At 51.5% G+C, this 22,377-nt stretch overlaps 1 protein-coding gene across 1 annotated transcript in view; it reads right to left on the bottom strand.

Moving 5' to 3' along the window:
* Smad3 (SMAD family member 3) overlaps positions 1-22,050 on the bottom strand; it is a 108,113-nt gene extending 86,063 nt beyond the window's left edge. The window contains exon 1 of the mRNA XM_038323011.1: positions 21,369-22,050. Within this exon, the coding sequence (XP_038178939.1) occupies positions 21,369-21,574 (206 nt within the window). The 5' untranslated portion in view covers positions 21,575-22,050. The remainder of the gene's footprint in view (positions 1-21,368) is intronic.
* Between the last annotated feature and the right edge of the window lie 327 nt (positions 22,051-22,377).

A 22,377-nucleotide genomic window follows, 5' to 3' on the forward strand; every position in this document is an offset into this window, starting at 1 on the left:
CATTACATTCAGCTCATGACCGGGAAACCTGAAATAGTCACCCACATAGAATGACAGTCTTGGGCAACACCGGGGATGAACAAAACATAAGCAACATTTACAGTTCATCACCAACTAGCTCAAAGGACAAACCGAAGCTTCCCAGCACACAGAGAATTAATCCCACCCGAGGAAAATGATTCCTGAAGCCAGGGAAAGTGCTTGGAAACAAAACCGCATGTTAAAGCTGACGGCCAACGAGGTGCCCACCAGGGCAGCTTCCAGACACAGAGCATCATACCAGGAGGCAGAAGTTGGGCCATGTGTGTTACCTTCTAGCTCAGTACCATCGCTCCATGTCCCTGTCCCCACCCAGGACCCATGGTTTCCTAGTCCCTAGGGTATTCGCTGTGTGACTCTGGCACAGGAAGCTCTCATGATTGCTGGTTGACAGCCACATACTAAAACTTGCAGGGCCACTCTAAGCCCTTCAAGGGCAAGGACCACGCTCTCCATTTCTCCAAGCACCTTGCTCGCCTTGACAGATTTCTCCATCCTCTGAGCGAATGACGGTCTAACCTGCCCTACACCTGTATCTCCAAGGCTATCTTTTGCCAAGCTCCTAGTCTACCCACTCAGCTCTTGAGAACCTTAGAGGTTAATACAAACTGACACATTTTCTTACGTCCTGTGACTCATGCCACACCGACTGAATACTCATCTTTGCCTTCCTCCCACCAAACAAGCCTGCTCCTTTATCTGGACCAGAGATTCCAACTCAGCCGCCCTCTACCCTATTCGTGTTTTAATGCCCGCCTCTGTGCCCTATCAGATTTCTCAGGCTGCTTTAGCAGGAGCTGCTCTCCACCAAAGACAGGAACCCTTTTGCCAAAGAACCAGGGAACATCACCCATCACTCCTTCATCCTTCCACAGCCCCCAGAATCCACCAGGGCACAGCCAAGGACCGGGCACGGAGGGGTGCCAGCACTGGCAGAGGCCTCGGTCTCATGAACCAAGTGTGGGTGTGTGTCACGGCCTGTTTAATCCATTCCTTCTCCACCCCAGCCCCACCCCCCCAACTCCTCTGTGTTTCCTGAGCAGAAATAACCAGCTGCAGATGGTTCCACTACTTCAAAGTTCTTGAGAAACCTCCGGCCCAAGAGAGGCTGAGAGAACTGGGCTGCCAGCTGATGACCAAATCTGCACTTCCAGACCCAGGATGCCTCTCTTCTTAGTGCGCGTGCTTTATTTTTGTAGCCAACCGCTATCACTTTCCACCCAGAATACACATGCCCGTCACACCAAACCACAGCTTTACATGAGCACTTTACAGCTGTGGCTCTCAGGCCTGGCTACACACCACAGTCACCTGGGAAAAAACAAAGGGAAGTGCTGCTGTTCTGACCTGCGGCAATTCGGAACCGAGTGGCCTGAGCATCAGAAGGTTTGTAGGCAGCCAGGACAGTTAGCAATGATTGTCAACTTCACTGGATCTAGGATCACCCAGGAGACAGACCACTGGGCACATCTGTGAGGGAGTGTCTACATCCAGTTAACTGAAGTCAGAAAACCCACGATAACTCGGTGGTATCATCTCATGGGCTGGGAGCCCAGACTGTGAGAGAACCAGGTGAACACAATCATTCCCCTCTCTCTCTCTCTCTCTCTCTCTCTCTCTCTCTCTCTCTCTCTCTCTCTCTCTCTCTCTCTCTCTCTCTCTCTCATGCTTCTGCCACCAGGCCTTCCCGGCCACAACAGACTGAACCCTCAAACCATGAAGCAGAATAGAGACCCTGTTTTCCTTACGTTGCTTCTTGCCACGCATTTCATCTCAGCAATGAGCCAGTAACTAAAACAGCAGCCAAGGCAAAAAAAAAAAAAAAAAAAAAAAAAAAAAAAAAAAAAAAAAAAACCAAAAAACCTCCAGTGGTCCAAACTACCAATGTGAGTCACAAGGAACCAAGAGTCTCAACACCACACAGTACTTTGAACCCCAAACTTCTTTCCATCCTGTCTTTAACTATGGGCCCCAATTTCTAGTCCCAGAGAGATTACAGTGTGATTCTGAAACTCCCAGAATGAGTAACTATCATTTCTTTGAATGCAAGTACAAGAATTTGACCTTGAAGGCAGAGGAAACTTGAAAGCCCTGCACCTTCAGCTGGGGAAGCAAAGTGACTCAGCCAGGGCCACAAAGCTGCTACACAAGACCCAAGTCCCTGTCCGGATAGCACAAAGGGACAGAACAAAGTAGAAGGGACAGGTAGGTTGTGTACTTCCTGGATGCCTTTCAAGGTCACCCTCTGAGTGCCAAATCAAAAGGCTTCACCTCACCCACGTCAGAAGCCTGAAGGCAAAGGTAGTGAAACCCTGAAACTGCTGTCACCACCTGGAGTCCTCAGACGTGGCCCTGTGGCTGACCGAGAAAAGTCGTTAGCAGAATGGGCCTCAGCCACTTTTGAAAGGGTACTCTTTGAAGCTGTGGCCACACCAAGAGACCGAAGCCAGCAGTGGACTCAGGGATGGGAGAAAGCTGACTGTCGGTTTCACATTCTCTAACCAACCTACGAATGCAGTCCCCTTCCTTCCTGTGTTTCTACAGCAGGGCAGTTGCGGTGCAGTGGTGCCTTGAAGCACAGGAAACTGGAGCCTGGAGCTCAATGCGAATTCCTCTTAGCTTGTGGCCCTGGTTTCTCCTACCTTGGCACAGATGTCCAGGTGAGGCTCTTCGATGGCAAGGCATTTATGGATGTGCGGGCTACTTTCTATATCAGTCCTACAAGAGCTAGATTCATTTTGGAGGAGGGAACCTCAACTGAGAAAACGCTCCCTCCAGGCTGGTGGGCAAACCTGTGATGCATCTTCTTGATTGATGATTGATGTGGGCGGGCCCAGACCACTGGTGGTCTCTGGTGCTAGAAGAGAGCAGGTTGAGCAAGCCAAGAGCCGCAAGCCAGTAAGTGCACCACTGTACAGCCTCTACATCAGCTCCTACATCCAGTTCGGCCCTGAGATCTGCACTGATGTGCCTCAGTGTCGGACTGTGATATGGGAGTGTAAGCCGGAATAAACACTTTCCTCCCCACCTTGCTCTTGGTTACAGTGCTTTATCACAGCAATAGAAATCCTAACTAAGACAATGGCTTTCCAACTCGCGGATCCATCTGCAGCTCCCGAGAGCCCCCCGTCAACACCACTGAGGATCGCAGATTGGTAAATAATAAAGAATGGCTGTGGTACAGTCAGGCTGTGGTACAGTCAAATAAGGCTGCTAAGGAATGGGGAATTGATGAAACCTACATTCATTCCTCTCCCAGGAAAATGCATTATAGAAGAAGGCAAGAAGCCAGAGAGGACTTAAAGAGGAGCTAGCTGTACAATAACAGGACTGCCAGGGACCTTCTGAGAGTCTCTTTCAAGCTCTGTCATTCTGTAGGTGAGAAGAGCAGCAAGCAGGATGCCAAGGTGACCTTTCCAGGGTCACAGAGCCCATGCCCACCAGTAGGAGTGGTCAAGGGACATCAGCATCACTAGAGAAGCATGACACGAGGCTTGCAGGTCCTGTTTTCATTCTGTCTGAGGCCTGTGATCTCCATGACGGCCCACTTGCTATGGAACTATGGATGACTTTGATCCTCCTGCCTCTACCACCAATGCTGGGATTACAGGTGTGAGCCATTATCTCCAGATAGCACAGGCTCTTTGCATTTCAGCTTGTCTGTTCCACTCTCTTCATGCTTCCTTAGCTGAACGTGGGGGCTCCCATGCACCCAAGCAGGTGGTGGACAGAGAAAGAGTACCCACTCAGCTTCAGGTGTGGCACAGATGTTTGGAGGATGATGCCAAGACAGCAGCCAGAGCTGAGGCCCTGGAGCTCTGAAGGACTGCGGGCCTGGAAGCCATCCCCACAGTGGTCACGAATGAACCCCAGAGAGAGAAGTGTGATTTAGGATTCTGACTAAGCCCAGCTGGGCAGGACGATGCCAGCAGATGCTTCCGTTTTTTCCCCATCACTGGGGTTACAGCAGATAGGGGGGAGGGGGAAAGAAGGGGGGAAGGGGCAAAGGATGACATTCAAACAGATCTCTGGAGCCAAGCCCTTCTGTGCACAGTGCTATTCCATCTTCCTTCTGCTGTAACCACTTCCCACACAAACCCCAGCAAGGCAACCGTGCAGCCCACAAGGGACACGCAACTACAACTACATTTCCTGCTCATCAACAGGCAACGGTAAGCATCTGAAGCTGATGTCCACGGCGTGGTTACATCAAAGGTCGGGGGCCCCAGACACAGCTCCCCCATGTGCCACTGCACCGTGTGTGGTCAACCTGTACCAGTAACTTCAGAACCAGGGCTTACAATGTCTCGCACTGGGACAACCTAGCTGGGATTCACCGCCATGTTCACCTGGCCACTGCTCTTGGGAACCTGAGAATTTTCAAGGGAAATTGTTCTTAGGGTCCCAGGCCCACGTCCAAAGGTCCATCTCTATGCCGGACTCTGCAGTGTGACAGCTGACCTTCTGCACGCCACCCTAGCAATTCCACTTGTGGGGTCAGTAATGGTAACTCTTTTAAAACCATCAAAGGGACTGGGGTAAATGACTCCGTGGATGGGATGTATGTTGCATAAGCAGGAGGGCCTGAGTTCAAATCCCCACCATCCACATGAAGACGCAGGCACAGTGGCACACCTGTAATCCCTGCGCTGGGAGGTAGAAACGGGTGGATCCTGGAGGGTGGGGTAGGGCAGTCAATCGAGAGACCTGGCGAAGTCCAGGTCCACTGAGAGGCCGTGTCTTAAAATAACGAGCAACAGAGGAAGATACCAGCCTCCAGCCTCCACAGGTGCATACAGACGGTAGCAGGAGTACAGCACTTGCTCACAGCTGCGCGCATGCGCGCGCGTGTGCACCCCCCCACACACACACACAGACACAAAGGGGGGGAGAGCGAGAGCCCAAACAGAGATTCAGTCAAGCAAGAAAAAGAGAGGCAATCTTGAAACATCTTGAATTAGCTTTAAGATACTCCCTGGCATCCCAACTTATCACAACTCCTAGATCAATAGGAAAATAAAAGGTGAAGACTAGGGACAGGGACAGGTTGTTTGCAGCTGATCTCGAGACCACCTCCACTGTGAAAGGACTGGAGGCATTCTGCTACAGAGGGCTGTGCCATGTGTGATGGTAGGAACTCTGCTTTGACCAATGCAACATTTGCAGGTTTCCGTCGCCACGAGTGTGCTTTTAAGAGATGGCACAGAGCAGCCTGGAGACACGTGGGATGCTGCTAGCTTAGAGCATGACTGGCTAGCCTAAACATGAGTGACTCCGAAGCAGGAACCAATCCTCAGGAACCTTTAGACAACTCCCTCCCCGGGGAAGGAGCTTTGGGCACGGTACCTGCCCCCACTGCAAATGCAAAGGCAGGCTTTATCTTCCCTCAGAGAAAAATGAGAAGCTGAGCAAGCAACAGGTGAAGACAGATATCTGAACTGCCTTAAGGGACCTGGCTTGGGTCACAAAAAAAAAAGCATAGCCCTTGGGCACAGTCCTCAGAGGTGAGAGCTCCCTCTGGTCCTCCCTTCTGTCTTGTCTCCTAAGACCCAACTAAAGCCTCTTATCTGTTCAGGATGCCATCAGCTGCCTGGTAGGTGCTCTGAGTACCAGAGTGCATCTCCCCCTTGACTGCAAAAACAGGAGATGGGACCAAGCACCTAAGTTCTCTCCCATGCTGTCCACAGGAAGCACACACACACAAATGAGCCTGGGAGTCCACTCAAGGAGACTAAGAGTCAACAAGTTTTAACTAAGAAGTACCTAGTGGAGAGCTGGAGGGATGGCTCAGCAGTTGAGAGCACTGCCTGTTCTCCCAGTGGGCCCTGGCTTGGTTCCCAGCACCCACATGGCAGCTCTCAGATGTATGTAACTCTAAGATCTGACACTCTCACACAGGTATGCATGCAAGCAAAACACCAATGCATGTAAAATAAAAGTAAATTATTATTAAAAAAAAAAAAAAAAGAAGTACTTAGTGGGCCTGGTGTGGTGGTGCATGCCTTGGATCCCAGTGCTTGGGAGGCAGAGGCAGGTAGATCTCTATGAGTTCAAGTCCAGCCTGGTCTACAGAGTGAGTTCCGGGACAGCCAGGGTCATTAAACAGAGAAACCCTGTCTCAAAAAAAAAAAGTACCTAATGCCACACTAAGTGCCCTACTGTATCCAAGAAGCTTGTTGAGAATCCACTGTTGCTGCCACTAACTGTATGTAACATGACAGAGGCTTAATGACACATCTGGATTCTTTCCAGGATAGAGGCCCCTGGGGAGAGGCTCCTGGGGCTGTACATGTTTAAAGAAAATGATGTTCTCAACAGCTGTGTCCATCTGTGAGCCAACCACAAGAGGATGTGATTCAAGGCCAGTGAGCTGAGGATGGCAGGGTGGAAGGACAAAGTCTCCAGAGTCCATCTGAGGACTGAATCTCACACCGGTGTGGAAGAGACAATGAGGCACTATACCTCAGAAGGTGTTTCATGGGGTTCAGGAAAGCTTCAGCCAAAAGCATCCTGATACAGCAGGCCTGGCTGCATGGCAGAGTGGGGGATGGAGCAGAGGGAGTGGGGCCCTGGGCTAACTGCAGGCTCTAAGAACAAGCACCAGGGACCTCAGCTTAACATTCGCATATCGGTTCAGCCTCATCGGAAGGGCTCTTCCCTGTGCCAATTCTCCAACGAGCTTAAGTAGTCACTATTCTGTGCCTCCGCTCACTCCATACATGTGTCTGCAGGTGACTGAGAGGGAAAATCCAGATGCCACAGAACCACTGAGGGAGACAATGGGCGCCTCAGAACTCACTGACATTCTCCAAGTGTTGACATCTTGCTTTTCTTATCCTATTACTGTCCCCTGTCCCCTGGGCTGTATTTTCTGTATTCCTATGAGCTTAGACATGGGCGGGGGGTGGGAGGGGGAGGGCGGAGAGGCTTGCCTGTGGTGATGGTTTAAGAGTTGAGGGAACTCTCGCTAGACTCTAGCCTAGACTCCCTAGGCTCTCCCAGCAAGAAGATGAGCTTCAGACGATGGCAAAGGCAAATGCTGAGGTGGGAGGGGAGAGCAGAGGAGAGGAGGGAGAGGAGAGGGGGGAAGCCATGCTTTCCCACTGCTTGTCCTCTACAGTACTCCCCTGCCACAGGCATTCATTACTCTGGGCACGTGCTCGACCCACAAGCCTGGCACAGTGCATGTGCTGAACTCAAAGAGAAAGAAAAGGCACGCTTGGTGTTATTTTAATTCCTTCCTCGGCACCTTCCAAAATTCTGCAGCAGAAGGAAGAGCCACTAAACTTCCGCCAGTCCCAGCCAATAAACAGTTCTTCTAAAGCTCAGCTAAAATGGATCAGGGATGCCCCGTGTCCCCACAAACAACTCTGCTCCAGACCACTGAACGCCATCCAGGGGCACTAGGCCTCGTGGCACGAAGCCCTGGGTTTGTAAAGGACCTGGTAAGAGACACCCCTACTTCTGACCTCTCTATAATCCCCAAACCCCACCTCTTCCTCCTCTTGTCTCCATCCAGTCAGTATCACCCTAACTCAGCCAGTCCTGGCCTAGCACTCACCTCACCACACCGGGTTAGGGTCTGGGCCCGCTTCATAATACCTAAAGTTACCTACTCACTTCGGGACCTCAGACCAGTCCCTTCCCCAGGAGCACCTGATTACTTTACAGAGTCACTCTGAGCAATAGCACGGGAACTGGCTGGTTCTCCCAGTGCTGTGGTCGGGTACCACAGTCACTGGTGCAGAGGTGTGTGACTCAGGACGGCCGCTCACTCAGATATAACAACTACCTGGCTGTAATTATTAATGGCATAACCACAGTGTGCTCTTAGAAATACCAAGAGGGGCCCAAATAGATGACTCAACTCTTAGGGAGTACTTGCTGCTCTTGCAGAGGACACAGGTTCAGTTCCCAGCGCTCACAATGGGGGCCCACAACCATTTGTAACTCCAGTTCCAGGGGATCTGATACCCTCTTCTGACCTGCAGGCACCAGCAATGCATTTGATGTACAGACATTCATACAGGCAAAATACCCATACATGTACAATAAAAAATTTTTAAATCACTTTTTTTAAAAAAAAGAAGAAATATCCAAAGTGGTTTAATGTATCACCTCAATTCTAAAAGGATGCATAAACCCATTTTCTGCCCATCCCTTTTCTTTCTTAAGGACTCTGGCCTCGATTTTCTCATTTGCAAACAATACTAATCTCACGGCTTTTCCCAGCAGAATGCATATGATGTTCCTCCTTGGTGACCGTGGAACAGAAGGCAGACAGCAGCAGTGATACTGTTTAGATCTGACATATCCCCACAGGCTCCTGTGTCTGGACACCTGCTGTGGGGAGGCTGTAGACCTGGCTGGCGGGTGAGATCACTGTAGAGTGGGCCTTTGCGGACGACAGCCTGGCCCAGCTTCTGCTGTGCACCATGCTTCCTGGTTTGCCAAGGCATCAACAGGCTGAGCTGCAAGCCCCCCCACCACAGCCCAAGCTGCCCATGCCACCTATCTTCTCCACCACGGTGGACCACACCCTCAACACAAACACCCTCAATACAAACTGTGGGCCAAAACGAACCTGTCTTCCCTAATGCTGCTTCTATCACAGCAACAAGACCCACACTCCAAATCCTGCCACTGACCCTCTAGGCCTCAGCCACTCCTACGTGAACACCAGGACTCACTTACCCAGAGTGCTGCGGCAAACCAAGAGAGCCGGTGGCCGAGTCCTCACACGGCCAGCCAGCCCGTAGCCTGCACTCTGTCCGTACACCACACAACAGAATAACCTCATGGGAGATCGGGACGCCCCAGAGGCCTGCACTACTAAGCCAACCATTTTCTGACAGGAACAAGAGCGACAGCTCAGCTGCTCTCTAAGACCAAGGCACAGGTGCCCACAGGCCCCGAGTTTAGACTCTCTTCGACGAGCACGCTACTTGTGGTGCCCTGCGGTCCCCATGAGACTCTGGGTATGGACGTGGAAACCTGAAGCTCTGTGCATGACAAAGTTGTGGGAGGTGACACGGCCTAACATGTTACTTCTCGCCAACGGCTCCACACAGAGTACATGAATATCTTCCTCCGTAAGCCTACGGCAGAAGCCCTGTCTCTCTCTGCTCAGTAGGACAGGGAGGCATTGGCACACAGTTACCAATACCTTACGTGGAGAATCTGAGATTCAAATGCAGGGCACCTCACAGTCCTGGGGGCCTCTGGTCTCACCTGGATTTCTAGCAATGTCACCGAAAAAAGGAAAGAGAAGAAAAAAAAGTCCGTGGACACAAAAGCTTATCTAAAACAAAAAAAAGACAAAACTAATCAGCCCAGATTAGCAACAATAGCAAGGGACTCACAACCGATAAGGTGAATTGTAGGTACTGTCCAGATATGCGATGGGATTTCTGTTTTTTTTCTTAGTGATAAAGGGAAACACTTGTTTAAACAAGTATTTTACTCTTTTGGTTTTTTGTTTGCTTAATGTATTTATTTTGTGTTTGGGTGTGTTTGCAGGCACAGGTATAGAGGTCAGATGATAGGAGTTGGCTCTCTCCCTCTACCGCGTAGGTTCTAGGGGTCGAACTCAGGTTGAACTCAGGTCGTGAGTCTTAGCAGCAAGCATTCCCCCCCCCCACCCAGCTGAAATATCTCACCGCCCCCGCTCACATTTTTTTTTAAACCAGGGCCTTCCTATGAAGTCCAGGTTGGCCCGGATCTCTTGGGTACCAGGCTTGTAGATGGGCACCACCATGCCTTGCTTATCAGACACACTCATTAAGAGACAGAGCCTGTTTCTGATACACTGATAACATTCTGAGTCTACTGGAGAGTGTAGCAACGCTGACTGGCTGTAGTGTGCTCTGGAATCGGAAACCTGGACTAGACAGCCACTAAAACGTGGTACACCGGCCAGAGGCAGTCGGCATAAAGGCTACGCACCAGGCCTAGGGAGCCACAGAGGGATCATGCTCCTGTCTTACAGCTTTTGTTTAGGGAGCCTGGGCATCCACAGAGCCCAGGAACATTCCCCCTCATTTCCCAAGGAACCCATGACATGAGTCATGGCTGATTACCTGAACGCTCACTCTGGAGCCTCCTGGCTGAACAAGGCGTCTTTGCTACTGACGGGCAAAACACTATTTCAACCTGCTCCAGACATAGCCTAGAGCTGTGCACATGGCGGTGTAAGGATTATGTCTCTGACCTGGATAACTAGGGCAGTAAACCTGCTGTTACTGGCCTCGAGGCCTGGGAAGAAAAGCAGGCGGGCAGTGGCTCTAGACACACACCGTTCCTCTGCTCTAAAATCTGGACTTCACAGAGCAAGGCCCAGACGCGCCGAGCTTGGCTGACCCAAGCGCTTGGCACTGGCCTTCCCAACTCCTCTGGCCACTCCCACTTCCTTGCTCTAGCCACCCTGAGCTGCCCTGCCTTTCCCAGACACTAGCCCTCTCCTCGCTGCCTGGCCTGAACTCCATGCCTAGGACACATCCATGAAGGCCCAGCTAGAGCATTTACCTCTTCTGTGAAACCTTCTGGTACTCAGAGGATGGCTGCTCTCCCTCTGGGCTCCTAAATGGCACTCTGTGGCCTTAAACAGACTGTTTCCCTCAAGGGCCCTGGGTAGTTTTACTGCTCCTTATGTCCCTTTTGGCCTCTGGACAGTTCCCAGACAGGATTTCATTTCTGTGATCTGTGAGGCCCAACACGAAGTCAGTTCTCTAAAATTAAATGCACACTTAGGAGCCAGGCTCCCTGTTCACTCTCAAGCCAGCCAGAGCAATGGGCAGCATTTTGCCCACCTCAGCCTGGGTTCCAGGTGAGAAAAATCAAGGCGATTTCTCCATAGTCCCTGTCCCAGTGGGATGGGCCTAATCAAGGCCATTTTTACTGAGCACCTGGTGCTAATAGGCCTGCTACTAACACAGGTGGGCCTGTGTGCTATACAGCTCCCTCCAAAAAGACAGCACAAGGAACAAACTAGACCAGACTATCCAGGCAACCCTTGGGAAACACCTTAACATAACCCAGAGGTCCAGGTGTGAATTTAGGATTCTCTGACACCTTAGTTCCCAACGTGGAGACCCAGGAGAGCTAGCCCTGGGTCCCTCTAGAGATATCCTACACTTTAGATGTCTCATGTCCACCGTGGCTATGTTCCATGCCACATCTCACATTCCAGACAATTCTTTACCTCGTCCCCTGGCCCCTTGTCTCCCATGTCTGTGCCTCTCAGAACACGGGCTGTCGGTGGTAGACCTGCCCTTAGAGGATGGACCCGGGAGGGCAGGTGCGGGCACGACACAGGCCTGCCCTGCCCCTTGGCACTGCAGATGCTCTGTCCTGTGAGGAAGAGCCTAACGAAGAGGAGGGCTGAACCTGGTTCACTAAAAGCCTGAGTTCCTTCTCCACTGCTCAAAGGCCCCATGGCCCATGTCCAGGTCATTCTGGAGCCACTAGCTTCTGGTAACAGCCAAGTCAGCTGCTGAGGTGAAACTTCAGGAGGCCAGCCTTCCATCCCTGCCCCCAAGAAAACACCAGCAACAATAAACATCACGCACTTACAGGCAGCTATCAGGGACAAGCCTGTGAGTCACAGGGCTCTGCTTGGGGAGCTCACCCATCCCCCACCCAGGAGCACTGATTCATCGAAGTTTGTTTTCAACGCTATTATTTTTAGTCAGGCAAACAATGCTTTAAACCACCGTAGAGAACGGGGGAGGGGAAGAGAGGGTCGCTGAAGAACATCAGCTACTTTTCTAATAGTCTACCAAGGCCTAAGCCTGGCATGGCTAGGCACTCTAGGGGTACAGGCATAGGGGTACATGAACTGCCATTTCTTCCCCAGGGTGACCTCTGAGACCAGGGATCTCCAGGCTCCCCTGCTGATGCCATCACCAAATTTCCTTCTTGAAAAAGAAAGAGAGCATTTACTGAGCACCTTCGAGGCACAGTGAGCCACACACATGGGCTGGGTATTTGCCCCATCTTATCTTAGAGCATTATTTCATGTGAGGCTGGTGGTCCTTTTCCCCCATTTGTCAAATGGGAAAGTTGAAGCAGGTACGTCCAGGGCCACTAGGTTCTATGCTGTCCTTTTCTCCGCTTTGTTTTAACGCTCTGGCTTCCTCTCCTGCTCCACAGGTGATTTAAGGCAAATGTTAGTAAACAGAGAAAGGGCCACCGTACTTTGAGAGGTGCGGGGCCTCTACAGTCAGAGCCCGGGCAACCTAAGAATTTACACTCGTGAGGCTTTGGAACAGAGAGAGATCCAGCTTTCAGTCTCAGCACTCCATAACTGGGGGTGGGGGCAGGGGAGACAGAAAGAAAGGGAAAGGAAAGGAGAGGAGAGAAGAGGAGGGGAGGGGAGGGGAGGGGAGGGGAGGGGAGGAGAGGAGAGGAGAGGAGAGGAGAGGAGAGGAGAGGAGAGGAGAGGAGAGGAGAGGAGAGGAGAGGAGAGGAGAGGAGAGGAGAGAAAAGGAAAGGAAAGGAAAGGAAAGAGAGCTCTTTCTGGATCCATTACTCCACATTTGGGTTCAGCCCAGAGGTGATTTTTTAAGGAAAAAATGCCTTTTGGCATTTTTGAGCTGTGACAGCATCAAAACAGACCTTTAAAAAACACACACCCAAAAAGCATTACTATTGTCAAAAGCTTTAAAACACACACAACAACAACAACAACAACAACAACAACAACACAGGGGCCCCTCTGCGCCACAACAAACTGGTTCTGGCTCCCCGCAATGGGCAATACAAGGCCTGGCAGAGAGAGCAAGCGGAGGCTAACGCGTTTCCAAGGCAAACCTGTGTGCTGCTTTCTAAACAGTACTCGCCCCAACAAACGCCCAGCAGAGCCCAGCAGAGCACGGAGAACTTGCCAGATGTGAGTGGGGAAAGCCTTGGGACACAGAGAAAGAACGAACTCAGAGAAACTCGTTTTCCATTTCCTAGATGGGGCTCAAATTTGTACCCTCCCTGCTCTCTCCGTGCTCACACAATGGTGGGGGGGGGGGGCAGTGTCTGTCTTTGTACAGACATCGGAAAATAAATAAAGGGTGCTTCCTGGGTAAACACTGGCACGAGCAAACATTTCCACAGGTATCTTCTAGAATGCCTACCTCTTGTCATTCGCCATTTTTAGGCATCTCTGGGCATTAGTGTAAGTCAGCTTCCTGCTCCAAGAATAGCCAAAAATAGCAACAAAGGCAGGCAAACTGCGCACTGCATCCAAAGACGCACGGTCTCCCGGCTTCACGCGAGGGTTGGGTATTTTTACATGCCTTTGTAGTTCAATTTTACCCATGTAGACCCAAGTGGCAAGGAGCCAGGAAGGGCAAGTAGAGAAGATAACCAAAATTAAAGATTGAATTATAGAGCTGGTTTTTTTTTTCACTTTTATAAACTAATTGGAACCGGACCGATAGAGTCTTGGAATAATAATTAAAGAAGATTCATGATTCAATTAATGAACTAGTTGTATGCCAAAAAAAAGAACTTCCAAAGCAGGGCTAGTGAGACGGCTCGGTGGGTAATTGGCGCATAACACCAAGCATGACGACCTAGTTCATTCCTTCAGGAATCTGCACGGGAAAAGAGAACCGCTAAGTGGTCCTCTGACCTCCACTTCGGCACCTACGGCACGTGTGACGCCCTCCACACACAGCACAAGACACGGCAATTCTAAAATGCCTTCAGAAACTCCCAGGATGCTTGCACAAAAATCAAATCAGAGTCCTGAGATCCCTCCACCAGAGCTTGTCTACCTAGACAACCTGCCGCCTGAGAACATGAGAAACAAGAGAAATTAAGTGACCTGCCCCAGTAACACAGCAAATCAAGGGAAAGGTCCAGAACCACCCGTGCCTGCCATGCCCACTTCCCAAACAACCCGTGACCAAGTGCATTAAGTTTTCTTCGATAGCATTTATGCAGCCTGCTACACGAACTTTCAGCCTGGTCCAGAATTAGCCAAACTTCTTAATTAATAGGCTTCTACTGTGTTTTCTATTTAAACTGAGTCTCTCTGTCAAAACATCGTGTAGCAGTGCACTACTGTGGCAGGCAGCTGTTGGCAGCAGGGGCTCAGATCCACCACAGAGGACAGAGGCGCTTGTCCTGCAGATATGTTATTTCTCACACTGTTAATTAAGTCAACACAGAATAATGTGTGCTTTCTCTCTCCCCCCCCATAAACACGCGCGCACACACACACACACACACACACACACACACACAGCATCAGCTTTGTCAGGAGTTAATACATTTCAGAGTTTGAGGGGATTGGTTTCTTAGCACCAAGCAAAGGCTATTTACAAATTAGCTAAAGATAAACACACACAGCGGTCTTACAACTCCCAAGAAACCACGTTTAACCAGCTGGCAGATGGGAAGCTGCAGAGCAGATGGAAGGAGCTGGCCTTCCTCTTCCTTACCGTGTACCTGTCACCCAGTGCAGGGAATGAGCACCTGGCAGGTGCACTGAAAGAAAACAGAACAATAAACTGGACAAGGTCTTCTAGAATCTTGTTCTAGAAACCACACTCCTGGACTGAGAAGAGATCTCAGGAAGCAAAGGAGTTTGTCACCAAGCCCGACACCCAAATTTGGTCTCCAGGACCCACTTGGTAAAAGGAAGCAACTGATCCTCCCCACTGCTCTCTGAGACAACCATGCACGCCAGGGCACATGGGCACCTCATGCACAAATACATAAACAAAGGATCCCCATGGTAACGGGCGACTGTTTCTAGGAACTACTGTGGGGAAAAGCTGGTCCCCTCCAACCCATACCAGCTTCAGGTTCCTCCCTGGGCCACATACACAGCAGGATCCTTCCCCCAGGTCCTACCCCAGGAGCAACCTTCTAGCCAGCAAAACAACACTGTTAGACCGGACTAGGGATAACAAGTGGGGCCATTTTCTTGTTTTTGGTTTTAACCAGCTGTCATAGTTAATCTTGATTGTCAAGTTGATGAGATTTGGAATCACTATGGAAACAAACCTCTGGATGTGTCTATAAGGGAATTCCTCAGTTGGATTCACTGAGGTGAGAGGACCCACTCTAACTGTGGGCATCAGGTGTCCTGGACTAAATAAAAAGAAGAAATTTAAAAAAAAAAAAAAAGGGCCCCTGCATTCAGCTCTCTCTGCTTCCTGACTTTGGGTGCCATGTGATCAGCCACTCCAAGCTGCTGCTTCCACTCCATGGTGCCTTTCTCGCCATAATGAATTATCCCCTGAAACTGCGAGCCAAAATAAGCCCTTCCTCCCTTCAGCTGCTTTTTGTGGGGTTTATTTGTGCAGTACCAAGAAAGACCGCTAATACATCAGTCAGTCTAGCAGAGGAGATAAGATCAGAAGTTAACTAGCTACCCATGACCCTGCTGCTTTCCACCTTTGGAATCTGACTCTAAGAGGGGGCTTGCAGAAGCTGAAGATCTAGGGGGAATACCATAACAAAATAAAATCTCATTTCAAATGAGCAAGCCCTGCCCAGTCCTGTTTATTCCACAAAGAAGCACAAGAAAAATAACTGCTGTACAGAGCACGAAATGGCGTTAAAATCTCCTAATAAATTAATGAGTTGAAATTAATAGTCATTCAGTCCATTAAATTGTGTTAATTTTACTTCCATTGTAATACAGCAGCAATCACAAATTTACATTATTAAGCCAATATTTATTTTTCAAAAACTCATTTTAATTAGATTCCTGATGTGATAAGCTCAAACCCAATTCTCTCCATTTTCATCAACGTCTTGCATTTCTCATCAAAACTAAATGATGGCTGCATTCATTTTTTTTTCCTATCATGAAAATGGTTATTTAAATGTTTATGACCAGGGCCTTCAAGATGGCTCCACAGGTAAACTCTCTGGCCTGAGTTCAAAGTGTGGCACCCCTGGTAAGAGGAGAAAACTCCCAGAAGTTTTCTTACCTTCACACGCGAGCTATGGTATGCAGGTATCCTAGCTCACACAAACATAAGCATTTCAGAGGCTGGAAAGACAGCTAGGTGGTTACGAGAACAGGCTGCTGTGACAAAAGGTGGGACTTAGGCTCCCAGCAGCAGGTTGGGTGGTTCACAACTGCCTGCAACTCCATCTGGGGGAGGGGGTGACGCTCCCTTCTGGTCTCTGGGGACACTGCAATGACATGCGTATACACACATGCACATAAACAAAGTAGCTTCAAGTGTTTATATCCTTGCAAAGACTTCTTAAAGCTGGTCTACTAAAAGTTCCATTGTCTTTTCAGAAGCTGGGGTTCACATCCTGTAGCTAGTGTGTCACTTAGGGACACGGAAAGCCAAGCTGCACCAAAAGGAAAGGCTGAGCACTCACAGTCACCTGCTGAAGGAAACCTGAATTTCAGGTTTACAACACTAAGTTGTCTTTTACTTCAAAGAGAAAACACTTTAAACTTGGGTCCTAGGCAGTACTCAGCTCACAAGCACGGCTGTGCAGGTGACAGGTAAGAGATTCATGGCAGCTGTCTGCTTGGCAGAAGCCAGAAGATGAAGATGTCATTCAAGACACAGAGCCTCGGGTCCCAACACACACACACACACACACACACACACACACACACACACACACACACAGAGGAAGTGCTTCAAGGGAAATGGGTAGAACTGCAAATCACACACAATGTTAGGCAAACACCAGACTGAGACAGACATAGCACACTTTCTCTCATGTGCAGAATCTAGAGTTTTCCTTTTTTTTTTTTTTTAAGTAAGTAAGAGATGAAAGAGAAGAGGGTCTACAAGGAAACCAGTGGGTAACAGGAAATCAGGGAGGGTAATGGGAGATAAATATGAGCAAAATATAAGACTTGAAAATGTTATAATGAAATCTAGTTTGTATAACAAATAGACAATAATAATAAAGACAAGACCAGTTCCCATGGGCTTCCTGCAGTCAGTCCAGACTCCACAGACCATGATCCCAACTTCAGCTTTCCAACACACATCACCTCCCAACACGAACACACGCATGCAAGCACACACACACACCTGCTCCCAACACAGAACACTGTGGAGCCCTCAGCCGCCCTGAGAGCCCTGCATCTTGGGGTAGGAAGGCTGAGCTCCAGGAGTGCAGCTGCCCAGTCACCGCCATCTCGAAAGGCCCTCGATAAGTGACTGAACAAGCTCCCATCAATGCGTGCTAAGGACAGGAGACAAAACACACACATCTCCCCAGCACATCTGCAAACTCTTCTGGTCCCTCATCTTACCCTGATTTCACAGGTGCACACAGGAGGGCTCTGAAACCTGCTGGTCCCAAATCCAGGTAGCAAAAGGTAGGTTCTGGACTGGTGAGATGTCTCAGGCAGTAAAGATGCCTGCCACCAAGCCTGGTGACCTGAGTTCCATATCCAGAACTCACATAGTGGAAGGAGAAAACCAACCCCTGCACGCTGTCCTCTGGTTTCCAAGTGTGCACCACAGTGTGTGCCTGAGTGTGCACAACACACACACACACACACACACAAATACATTAGTACAATAAAAATTATTTTAAAATGGCAGACCCAGAACCTGAATTCTAGGGAGGTTGAGGTTTATCTTCCCCCCGAGGAAACAGGTGGCTGTCACTGTTTAATATTCTACTGCTGTGGCTTCACATTTAAAATATTTATCATAAGCATCTTCCCCACCCCACCTCACCATTCTCCAAAAGTCCCTCTATCTTTTCAAATATATCTCTGCATCCTTCCCCAGGAGGACTTAAAACACTGACTCAGAGACTAAAGGGCATGGGTCTGGTTAATATCACCTCGTACACAAAAACAAGGCCGATGGAGAGTGAAAAGTCTGCAACATGTACGGGTCCCAACATCCAGCCCCAAGCCGCAAGGGTCAAATTTCCCCCAACCAGACAATGCTAAGTGACACTTGGGTCAGCCTTCTAGTCAGCTAGCCCCCAGCGTCCTGCAACCCCTATCAGATGGGCTGCCTGGCTGGGAGTAAGCTTGCTGCCTGCGATGGTTTACACAGAGGTGGAGGCCTCAGGTGCCGAGACCTACAGGGCATCATCTACAGCCTTGGTGTTTGTCCCCAGAAGCCTGAGAAAGCTGTGGTACAGGTGGAGATATTTTTCCTCTCTCCACCAGTTGAGGGGTAGCCGAGCAACATTCCTGAGGGCCCCAAGAGGAGGTCACACCACAAAGGGGGTGAACAAAGAGGTAGGAGATGCTCCCTCTGAGACCTACTTCACTTCTCCAATTTTCTCTGGGCTTGGTGCTCTGTTGCAAGAGAGCCTAAGATAACTTTCTAAACCAGCAATACCTTTAGCATGGTCCAGCTAGAGACCACGAGCTGAGCCATGGACCACACACCGTAGTGTGAGCTACGGTTGCCTGCGAGAAAGGAGGCTAAGGTGCCCTGAGGCTGAGCGCACTCTCAGAGGCAGATGCTTCACCTTCCCGTGTAGGAACTGGAAAGGAGGACACCTGTGGCTCCTCTCAGGCTTTCAAGCAGTGGACTGCTGGCGTGGAACTCACCCAAGCTCTGCCTCACACCTGTCAGATCTGAGATGCCCTGCTCTCCCCTCTGTGGCGTAAGATCAAATTCCTACACCTCATCTCTCCAGATTGTATCACTCCAGCTCTCCGGATCACTTAAATTGCCTAAAGCTGGGGGAACCTGGGGAAACCAAGCCGGCATGTGGCAGAGAGCGACCACAGCCAAACGGTGCCTCGGCTGCTCAAGATGTCCTTTCCATATCTCAGACTGAGAGTCCTCAAAGCCAGGCTCCAGATTTGACAGAATGTGCTGAAGCACCCAGTGTCCCCGCCTCCTGCCCCACACGAAGCGGGTGACTAAGTCACACACTTTCCTTTGTCTACTTTCCAAAGCCCTAGTTCTCAAAGACAGCAATGTGACAAGCAACACGCAACCCTGGGGCTTAGCAGCCACCGGGATAGCGCTAGCATGAAGCCAGCTAGTCGCCTCCCCAAGCCGTGGCCTTTAGCTTTCTGCCCATGGCCAAAACAGCAGCAGCTGTTGCCAAGGGAGACAGCGTGACCCAGAGGCGTGGGCACAAAATCCAGGGATGGAAATCCACCTTTGTCTGGATCCACCCAAGCAACTGAGGCTCTCTAGTTGAGAAGAGAGGAAAGAAAACCATCCCAGAGCTGGGAGTGTAGCTCAGGAGCAGAGGGCTTGGCTATCACGTCAGAAGCCTTAGGTTCAATCCTCAGTGCAACCAAAGAACCAACCAACCAACCAACCAAAACCCTGCTTCCACACCCCACCATCTAGGTGCACGCTGAAGATGCCTAGCCCTAGAAGGCCCCAAGTGGTGCGGGGGTGGTCAGCCTGAACTCTCAGAAGCACACAAACCTCCAACTGTCCCGGGCTGGGAAGGGCTGCAAGGGAAAGCAAGGTCAGAAGGCAAATGTAGGCTAAGGAAGACACAGCCTCCCCTCTAAGATGCCCCCAGCCCAAAGATTAACCGAGAACCCTCCAGATGGAGCTCCACCGCCCACCCTGGATAAGGATGCTTTTGGTTCCCAGGGTCCAAAACAGCCTGGGGAAAAGGGTATGCTAGATCCAGTCTCTCCTGTGAAGTTCCATCTGGTTCAAAGTCAAAATCATTTTAGACCTGGTTGCCATTTCTGTTTCCCAGCTCTGCCTTCTCCCAGGCCTTTGCCCGGCCATTTGACAGTGCCTTATAAACTATGAAACACTCTGCACAGCTGTTTCATAATTGATATCACTCGGTGGGGGGGGGCTCAAAACATAAAGCAATCGATCTGGGTGCACCCAGGCATATTAGGAAAAGGCCATTTCTCAGGATCTGACAGAGAACTGAGACTCAACCATCCCACTTCATCAAAAGGCTAAAGAAGAATGAAGAGCCGGAGCCGGAGCTAAAACCCAGGTGCCTCTGACCGCCACATCCCCACCACCTTCCCTAAAGCCAGCTGGCAGAGGCTCACAGGCCAAGTGTTCTTTCCAGACAACATAGTGCCCCCCACCCCCCCCTTTGTTGATGGGATCCACCCACTCAGGTTTGGGGGTTGGTTTTTGTGTTTTTTTAAACAATTTTTTAAGCAGGCATTCCCACCATATGTGGTGTTTATTTTCAGGGAAGGCTGACCCTGGGTTCCCGTGGACAGATGTTGCTTTGTGCCTTACTGTCAGGGCTGGCAGCACATACACAGCTGCCTTGAGCAGGTGGCCAAGGATGGAGGCCACCCTGGCCCAGAAGGACGATGACCTCTCTGTTTTAGGCCATGGGAGCCCTCTCTCCATTTCTCTGCAGCCTAGGACAAACTCCAACCCCCACAACCAAACATTCGCACCTGTCCCTCCTCTGGAATCAGTCTTTAAAGGAGTCTCGAGAAGTGGAGACAGAAGGCTAAGGTGCCCTCACCCCAATTTCCAGGCGCGGTTATTCTCTGGGGAGGCCTTGGGAGTGAAGTCACTGACCCCTTCCATCAGCCATCTGTGAACTCCCGCCGGACTCCTCTAGCCCGATGGGAAGGATAAAGGAGGTCAGGACAGATGGCAAAGCGTTTTGGGAAAAGAGGGCTCTACAGGAATGCAGGGACGATGGGAGGCCAGCTCTGGGGTGTTTTGTTGTCTGTCTGGAGCTGCCTGCTCGGTTCTCGGCACCCGCAAACTCTCGATTAAAACGATGGCAAACAAGGCAGGGGTGGGGTGAGAAGAGGGAATGCCCCTACTTTCTGCCACTTGTTTCTCCCGCTTCAAAGTCGATGCTTTGCTCTGCAACTAAGTGCGTGCGTGCATGCGTGCACAGGGGGCGGGAGGCTGGCACAACCAAATCTAAAAATACTCGATAAAAATGCTAATCCCAAGGCAAAGAAAGAGCGAAGAAGGAATCTGTCAATCAACGGGCTCCCGCTCCTCACCCACAGCTGTACCGACTGCATTCTTGTAGACGAAGAGAAGTGGGGGAACAGAGCTGAAGAAAAGAAAGGGACACACGCCACCACCTCCACGAGCGCGGGGCGGGAGGCGGCGGCGGAGGAGGGGCTCGGCCGGCAGAGCCGAACAAAGCGGGGCCTCTACTTGGAGCCCAAAGCACGGAGAGTGGGGGGCCAAGCTCAGCAGCACCCCTGCTGCCCGGAGGCGGCTAGCGATCTTTGAGGTCTGGATGCCAGAGTGCCGCATGGAAGCCTGGGCTCTGAGCCTGGGCAAATCCGAAGAAGGTTTTGTTTGGGGGTCCCTCCACCCACTGCCTGTCCCCTACACTAACGCGCGCGCACACACACACACACGCCCTCCCTCTCCACCCAGGCCGCCCTAGGGGGCTGGGCCGGCGCGCCGCCCGCTGCTCCGGGCCCCCACCTGGGGATGGTAATGCACTTGGTGTTCACGTTCTGCGTGGTGATGGCCTTCTCCAGCTCGTCCAGCTGCCCGGTCTTCTTGAGCTTCTTCACCAAGCTCTTGACCGCCTTCTCGCACCACTTCTCCTCTTGCCCATTCTGCTCGCCCTTCTTCCAGCCCAGCAGGCGCTTCACGATCGGGGGGGTGAAGGGCAGGATGGACGACATGGCTGGCACGGGAGGGTCACCGGCGCCCCCGGCGGGACTGGGCGCACTGGGGACGCCGGGGGCGCACAGGGGCAGCTCGGCCCGCGCCGCGCCCGAAACTTCGCGTCTAACTCTGGAGAACTTGCCCCGGCTTCTGGGCCGGGGCCGCGGCGCTGCAGCTGCGGAGATCAGGAGCACTACGGCGCCCAAGCAGCTCCACGAGGACCGACGAATTGACGGGCAGGCCCCGGGCGCGCGGGGCGGAGGCGGCGGCCGCGAGACTCGGAGTGGCAGTAGAAAGTTTGGGTTTCCGCACGGGGTAGCTGTTTGGGTGCCGCCTCCGGGAAGGAAAGTCCAACCCCCAGCCAAACTTTGCTGGCCTGGATAGCTTTGGTGAGCAGATCCCTCCGCCTCTGCAGCCCTCCTCCTCCTCCTCCTCCCTGCGATCGCCTCCTCGCAGGGCCGGCCAGGGCCGTGCTGCCGCGCTCCCGGCTCCTCTCCCGCCCGCTCCCAAGTCTACGTTTCACGCAGCTCCGCGTGCAGCCTCCTTCCCAGCGCTGTCGCCGCCCCCTCGCCGCCGGGGCTCCCCGCTCCTCCCCCGCGCCCTGCTCCGGGGAGGACCCACGGCCTTCCCCGCCCCGCGCCGCCAAGCGCGCCCACGTGGGCCACCGGGCACGGCGGCCGTCACCTTTGCCAAGTGCCGCCGGACGGGACTCCTGGGGAGTAGCCGCCCTCAAGACGCTCAGAGGCAGTAGCAGAGACTAGAGAGGGTTAGACTCGCAGGAAACAGGCGTGTGCCGCTTAGGGCTCGCTGCTCCCGGGAG

Source organism: Arvicola amphibius, chromosome 3 (genome assembly GCF_903992535.2).
Source record: "Arvicola amphibius chromosome 3, mArvAmp1.2, whole genome shotgun sequence".
Classification (NCBI taxonomy): Eukaryota; Metazoa; Chordata; class Mammalia; order Rodentia; family Cricetidae; genus Arvicola; species Arvicola amphibius.